The sequence below is a fragment of the Olea europaea genome, chromosome 10 (assembly GCF_002742605.1).
Source record: "Olea europaea var. sylvestris chromosome 10, O_europaea_v1, whole genome shotgun sequence".
Taxonomy (NCBI): Eukaryota; Viridiplantae; Streptophyta; class Magnoliopsida; order Lamiales; family Oleaceae; genus Olea; species Olea europaea.
Window position 1 is genome coordinate 7666804 of NC_036246.1, and position 7341 is coordinate 7674144.

Below are 7341 nucleotides of genomic sequence, written 5' to 3' on the forward strand. Positions count from 1 at the left end.
GTATACTTTACTTAAGATACAATAAGATTTTATAACTTATAAGCAGTGGTTTAAAGTCAATTTTCTCTCTATATAAGCCTCAGGCAAACACTGTATCAAGTAACACCCTCTTTGTACATAGTTTCGTTCCTCAGATTTTGAGGGAGAGGGCAAAATATTTGCAAAACCACTAATAATTCAGTTATATTTCAGACCTTTTCTGTTTTCTTTTAATGTTACTTGTAATGTGGACTCTTCGTTCAACACAAACGCTCCAAACACTCGACTCATGCATGTGTTGAAAGGCCTAATCTTCTGTATTGAAAACGACGTCTGTCCATGGCAAGTTGATTACTATGCTTAGTAGGCAAAAGTAGTCTGCATTGTACAAATCGGTTAGTCTTCGACCTGATTGATGGGGAGTGAAGATGAATGTGCGGGTGTGTAAGCGTTGACGTTGATAAATGTTCTTCATTGTTGTGATTAAATGCTTGAAGATTTTGTTTAGTACAAATGACCTGTCTTTTTCTATTGGGACCACGTTTCACGTGCTTTTACATTTTTAGTTGTCGAAATTTGTCAAAAACTGTTATATATACCACCCTCAAACCTTTACCCTATGCATCTTAAATTTAGCCATTGCAATCCTGTTCAGGAGTAGCATTTATGGTCTTGAAATAGTTGGTAACAAGTCTTCTGATATAAACTCTCTGGTATTTTGTACTGATAAAACTATTCTTCAATATATTGTTCTTGCAAGTTCTTTCCAACATAGTTTGTGTTATTGCTGTCAAAAAAATCCTGCAGCAAGAATTTACAAAACTCGAACTCATTGACTGATAGAAGTGTGTACTTCTGGCTTCCTTCGAAATACAAGATGGGAGAGAGTGCTGCCACCAATAACCACCGCCAGCACGGCCAAGCATTTGACATTTCTGTCGACGTGCCACCACATTTTAGCTCCAAGGCTATTGATGATGATGGTCGACCCCAAAGAACTGGTACATATCCCTCAACATCCTATCCACCCCTTAATAAGTAATCAAAGATAATCACTATTTAAGTCTCCTAATGTTTATTTCTCTCTTTGTAGGGACTGTTTGGACTGCCAGTGCACACGTAATAACCGCGGTGATTGGATCCGGAGTGCTTTCCTTGGCGTGGGCTATAGCCCAGTTGGGATGGATTGCCGGTCCAACCGTGATGTTCTTATTCGCCTTTGTGATTTATTACACCTCAACTCTCCTGGCTGATTGTTACCGGTCTGGGGATCCCCTATTTGGCAAGAGAAACTATACTTATATGGATGCTGTTCGGTCCAATCTTGGTACACTACTATACCTAGAAAATTCATCAGTGTGACATGAATAGTTCTCCTAAAAGTTTGTTCATTTTTCTTTATTAGGCGAATCTAAAGTAAAGTTATGTGGCCTAATTCAGTATATGAATATTTTTGGAGTGGCCATTGGATATACAATTGCAGCATCTATAAGTATGATGTAAGTATAATTCTTGAAAGAGATTTTATGTTTAATCTCTTGTAGCCTTTGAATATAATTTGGTATGGCTATTGCAATGAGCAGGGCTATTAAAAGATCCAATTGTTTCCATGAGAGTGGAGAGAAAAATCCATGTCACGTATCAAGTAATCCATATATGATTGGATTTGGGATTACACAACTACTATTTTCTCAGATTCCTGATTTTGATCAAATATGGTGGCTCTCAATTGTTGCTGCTGTCATGTCCTTCACATATTCTTCAATCGGATTAGGCCTCGGAGTTGCAAAAGTTGCAGGTTCCTATTGTTCGGTTTTGCATAATTCAGTGATTCAAAAAGTTGTTTGATTAATTACTAAACATGGTTATATTAATTTCGTACTACACAGCTAATGGAACCATAGGAGGAAGTTTCACTGGAATAAGCATTGGAACTGTGACTCAAGCACAAAAAATATGGAGGAGTTTCCAAGCTCTTGGAAACATTGCTTTTGCATACTCATTTTCAATCATCCTCATTGAAATTCAGGTATTTATTCGAAAACATTAAGGGTATGTTTAATACTATCAAGTTCACGAGATGAGCATTCCGTTTCTTCGTCTCATAATAAACAGGACACAGTCAAGTCCCCACCATCAGAGGCAAAAACAATGAAGAAAGCCACACTAATAAGCACTTCTGTAACAACACTCTTCTACATGCTGTGTGGCTGCATGGGCTATGCAGCATTCGGAGATCGTTCCCCCGGTAACCTCCTAACCGGATTTGGATTCTACAACCCGTATTGGCTTCTCGACATAGCAAACGCGGCCATTGTAATCCATTTAGTCGGAGCCTACCAAGTTTACTGCCAGCCACTCTTTGCCTTCATTGAAAAGTATACAGCAGAAAAATGGCCAGAAAACAAGCTCATAGCCAAAGATATCAAAATCCCAGTTCCATTTTTCCAACCATATAATCTAAACCTCTTTCGATTAGCCTGGAGAAGTGGATTCGTAATTTTAACCACTGTTATATCAATGCTTTTGCCTTTCTTCAATGATGTTGTGGGAATTCTTGGGGCATTTGGATTCTGGCCATTAACTGTGTATTTCCCAATAGAAATGTATACTGCACAGAAGAAGCTAGAGAAATGGAGTTCAAGATGGATTTGCCTGCAAATGCTGAGTGTTGCTTGTTTGATAATTTCAGTTGCTGCAGCAGCTGGTTCCATTGCTGGTGTGGTGCTTGATCTTAAGGTTTACAGGCCATTCAAGACTAGCTATTGAGTTGCTTGATCTTAAGGTTTACAGGCCATTCAAGACTAGCTACTAGATTATTAATATGTGATTTGATGGTGTTGTTGATATGTACTTTTGTTTTGAATTTGTCTGCAAATAATCAGCAGCCTCATAGTAAAAATGGCAATGAATTTGACCTTTGTTCATTCCATATTTAAAACAAGCATTTGATTTCACATTGAATTTTTTTATGCTACTTAAATTCGACAAGTGGATCTACGTAAACAGATTCTGTCCAAAAAAATAAAAAAATAAAAACAATTTCTAACTAATCCATCTCATGATTTTTTTTTCGAAAGATGATTATTATTACCTAAATAAAGAAACAACATGATTTTCGCCGAATATAAATCTCCCTTTCCAAAGCTCCAGGAGAATGTTCTCATGAGAAAGAGTATAATAGTTTCAAATGCATTATGATTACTAGATGGCTAATATGTTGAATGGAAAAACAAACGGTTTTTGTCCAGTAAGGATCCACATAAATTAAAGATCAAGGGTTGGGGTTGTGGGTGCCAGAATAATTTAATTCAAACTCAAATGTTTAATTTGTCAAAATTTGAGGACTTTCCTTGTAAATTTTCGAAAAAAAAAGTGGGACACACCTAAACTGCACCACTCACTCATTATCATGAATTGCATGCATAAAGATAAGCTGTAAATGAATTTGTGTATATGTAGATGCGTCAATTTTCGTGGATTTTTATCTATGAGGTATATAAATTTTCGAAAGTTGTTCTTAATCAACAAGAAGTTTTTATTGTTATATTGTATTTTTTATAGGATCGCAATAAATTCAAATTTTTTTTTTGATAACTTATCATAATTCAATTTATTTGTCCTAAATGTTAGGAAAATGATGACAACTTCAATATATACTATTATATACAATACCTTGTTGGTATGAATAAATCAAATATTAAATTTATGTCTATTAATTCAATTCTTAAACATGTCCAACTTATCAAAAATATTTTATGAATGCTTCCTTGAGTTGGGTTATAAAGTGTTCGATAAATTATTAAAATCAGGGCTGTGTTCCTGCGACATGGTGGTTGGAACACGCTATTCAAAATTATCAGAAACAGTTCACAACCTGCATGGGGAGACCGCTGCACTTAAGGATGAACAGTCCTGGCACGGAATGCTAATTGAAGGGGTGTCACAGCAGCTCAACAATTTAGCATCAAGCTATGATAGCCTAGTGCAAATTACAACCAAACTCAGCTCAGGGGAAGGGACTTCAAATAATACAAAAACAAATACTAATCCTCTGTTTGAAGCAAATGGTGGAATCCAAGCTTGGCCCCTGTTTGATTCCCATTACGTAGGAAATTTAATGGGAGGAATAGTGTTTTTTTGAAAAATGAGTGGTTAAAAAAGAATGAAAAGTTTTCGATTTATGTGTAATATTATTTTATGGAAGATTGTGTGGTTGAAAATAGGAGATAGAAAAATGAAATGTAATAGAATTTAATGTAATGAGGCTCAAACAGGAGCTTGATCTCTTCGACTGGATTTTCCTCGTTTTGAAGGAGGAGATCCCAACGAATGGATCCTAAAGGCACATCAATTCTTTAAATATTTCGACACTCCAGAAGCTCACAAGCTGGGAATTGCTTCCTTTCACATGGAGGGGAAGGCGCTGACATGGTACTCTTGATGGAAAGAGTCAAATCCGGTGGTCACTTGGGATGGATTCTTGTTGGCTCACCGCACCAGATTTGGACCTTCAGCATATGAAGATCCAGTTTGGGCATTTACCAAGCCGAGGCAGACAGGGAGCGTTGAGGAATACCAAACTGCCTTCGAACTCCTGTCCAACAAAGTAAGTGGGGTAAGTGAAGATTTTCGCATAAGTACTTTCCTAAGTGGCTTAAAAGATGAATTACGAATTATTGTCACCATGTTCAAACCAAATACCCTCTCGGTTGCCTTTGGTTTAGCACGATTACAAGAAGAGGAGGTTTTCCTGAAGCAATTTCACCACCAAAATCACCCAGCCCAAAACAGTTCCCACGCAGCCTCATTCAAGCTTTCCCATCTCAGATTACCAGCACAAAATCCCACACCCAGATTACTAGCCCCTAACCCAGTACCAAGACTTCCAGCCCCACCAACCCTAAGACTTAACCCACCATTCCACAAAAAAACCCCTTACCCAATTAAACGCACAAGTCCCAATCAAATGCAAGAAAGAAGAGAGAAGGGCCTATGCTATTTCTGTGATGAAAAATACCATCAAGGACACAATGTAGCAGACCCAAGCTGTACCTATTAGAGGGACTAGAATTTGAAGAGGAAGAAGAGAAATTGGAGGCAGAAGAGACCCTTAACCAGCCAAATACAGCAATTATACTTGCGGGGCAACAAGTTGAATTATTGGGCATATCATTACATGCTATTGCAGGAGTACCTTCGCCCAAGACTATGAGGTTAGTTGGCAAAATTGGCACTTGTTCAGTTATTGTTCTTGTTGATACTGGAAGCACGCATAGCTTTATTGATGTAAATGTAGCGAGGAGGGCAAACCTACCAGTGGAAGAAGGCCACCTGGCAGTCCAAGTTGCTAATGGAAAATAAGACCAATGTTATTGGGTGAAGTGCAATCATCTGGGAAAAGATTCCTTGCCTTGGTTGCTGTAAGGCATTTCTCTTAAAGATGCAAAGTTGTAATATTCTAGCCGATCTATTTTTATTAACCCTAGGGGGTGTGATGTTGTACTAGGGGTAGATTGGTTGAGAAGTTTGGGGACTATTCAGTGGAACTTTGCTAATTTAAGTACGAGTTTCTTTGTGGAAGGGAAACACATATTTCTACAGGGTCTAAAGCTGCCCGAGAAGGCTATAGAGGAGGAACACAGCTTAAGCAAGGCTGCTATAACAGAAGGAAGAGGACTATGGCTGCAGATAATGGAGATCAGTGACCAACCAGGAAAGGCACCAATAGAGCCAGCCATACAAACTGTTTTGAATGATTTCAACAGAGTGTTTGCTGAACCCAGTGGACTCCCACCTCCCAGGAATCACAATCACCGAATCCAGCTCCAGGATGCAGCCAAGCCAACATGTGTTAAGACCTTAGCGATACCCTTATTACCAAAAGGAAGAAATTGAAAGATTCGTCAAGGAGATGCTGCAGGCAGGGATCATACAACCAAGCCAAAGTCCTTATTCTTCACTAGTCCTATTGATAAGGAAAGCAGACGGAAGTTGGCGCATGTGCATTGATTACCGGGCTCTAAACAAGGATACTATCAAAGATAAGTTTCCCATCCGTAACATAGATGAATTATTGGATGAGCTTAATGGTACTGAATTGTTTTCTAAACTTGATCTACGATCAGGCTACCACCAAATCAGGATGAAGCCAAAAGATATGCCCAAAACTGCTTTTTATACACGAGGGGCATTATGAGTTCTTAGTGATGCCTTTTGGGCTCACTAATGCTCCGTCAACCTTCCAAGGGCTGATGAATCAGATATTCAGGCCATATCTAAGGAAGTTTGTATTGGTTTTTTTTTTACGATATACTTGTGTACAGTAAATCTATGGAGGAGCATGTAGGGCATCTCAAGGCTGTCCTAGAAGTTTTGAGACAACATCAGCTGTATGCAAAGGCTTCCAAATGTGTCTTTGGATGCCAAGAAGTGGAGTACTTAGGTCATGTTATTTCCAAGGAAGGGATAAGGCAAATCCATTGAAGATTACAGTTATAATAGAATGGCCTGAACCTAAAAATCCTAAAGCTCTAAGGGGATTTTTGGGTCTAACAGGTTATTACAGGAAGTTTGTGAGAGGATATGGAAGTATTGCAGCCCCCTTGACTGCCCTACTCAAGAAGAATTCTTTTCAGTGGAGTGAAGAGGCCAGTCAAGCTTTTGTGATAGCCATGGTGACTCCTCTTTGTCCTTGGATTACCAGACTTCTCAAAGATGTTCGTGGTGGAGTGTGATGCCTTTGGAAATGGGTTGGGAGCTGTTCTCATGCAAGAAAGGTGGCCTATAGCTTACCTAAGTCAAGCATTGAAAGGTAAAAATTTATTTTTATCCACTTATGAAAAAGAGTTACTAGCCCTGGTACTAGCCATTAGAAAATGGAGGCGCTATCTATTGGGGAACAGGTTCAAAGTCAGGACTGATCAGCAAGCCCTAAAGCATCTTTTGGAGCAAAAGATTGGAATACCATTTCAGCAAAAGTGGATTTCAAAACTGTTAGGTTTTGATTTCAATATGAAATATCGTAGTGGAAAAGGAAACAAGGCAGCAGATGCTCTCTCCAGGTTGCCCAATGGACCAGAACCAGAAGTGAACCATGCTGACTATGAAGAAACCAAAGCCATCAGTATGGTGACATTCAACTGGTGGGATGGGCTCCGACAAGTGTACCAACAAGATCCTCAGTTAAGGCAGTTGCCGGATCACCATCAACAAGGAAATCTTGACCCTCTCAAGTACCAACTCAGAGGAGGGTTCTTATTTTTCCGAGGGAGGTTGCACTTGGGAACCTTAGAGGAACAACAGGAGCAGATCATGCAGCAATTCTACAGCAGCCCCATGGTGGGGGGGGGGGGGGGGGCA

General features: G+C 39.2%; 1 protein-coding gene across 1 annotated transcript; it reads left to right on the forward strand.

Moving 5' to 3' along the window:
* Positions 1 to 416: 416 nt before the first annotated feature.
* LOC111401099 (amino acid permease 3-like) lies at positions 417 to 2938 on the forward strand. Its single transcript, XM_023028657.1, has 6 exons — positions 417 to 980; positions 1073 to 1306; positions 1385 to 1478; positions 1563 to 1777; positions 1869 to 2008; positions 2095 to 2938. The coding sequence occupies exons 1-6, from the start codon at positions 857 to 859 to the stop codon at positions 2746 to 2748; spliced, it is 1461 nt and encodes a 486-aa protein (XP_022884425.1). The 5' UTR covers positions 417 to 856; the 3' UTR covers positions 2749 to 2938.
* Positions 2939 to 7341: the final 4403 nt, after the last annotated feature.

Bases quoted from the DNA above. Each gene is read 5' to 3' on its own strand.
- LOC111401099 (XM_023028657.1), top strand. From the start codon at position 857: ATGGGAGAGAGTGCTGCCACCAATAACCACCGCCAGCACGGCCAAGCA. The intron at 1,479-1,562 runs GTAAGTATAATT...TGCAATGAGCAG, and splicing joins GCAGCATCTATAAGTATGAT to GGCTATTAAAAGATCCAATT. The intron at 1,778-1,868 runs GTTCCTATTGTT...CGTACTACACAG, and splicing joins CGGAGTTGCAAAAGTTGCAG to CTAATGGAACCATAGGAGGA.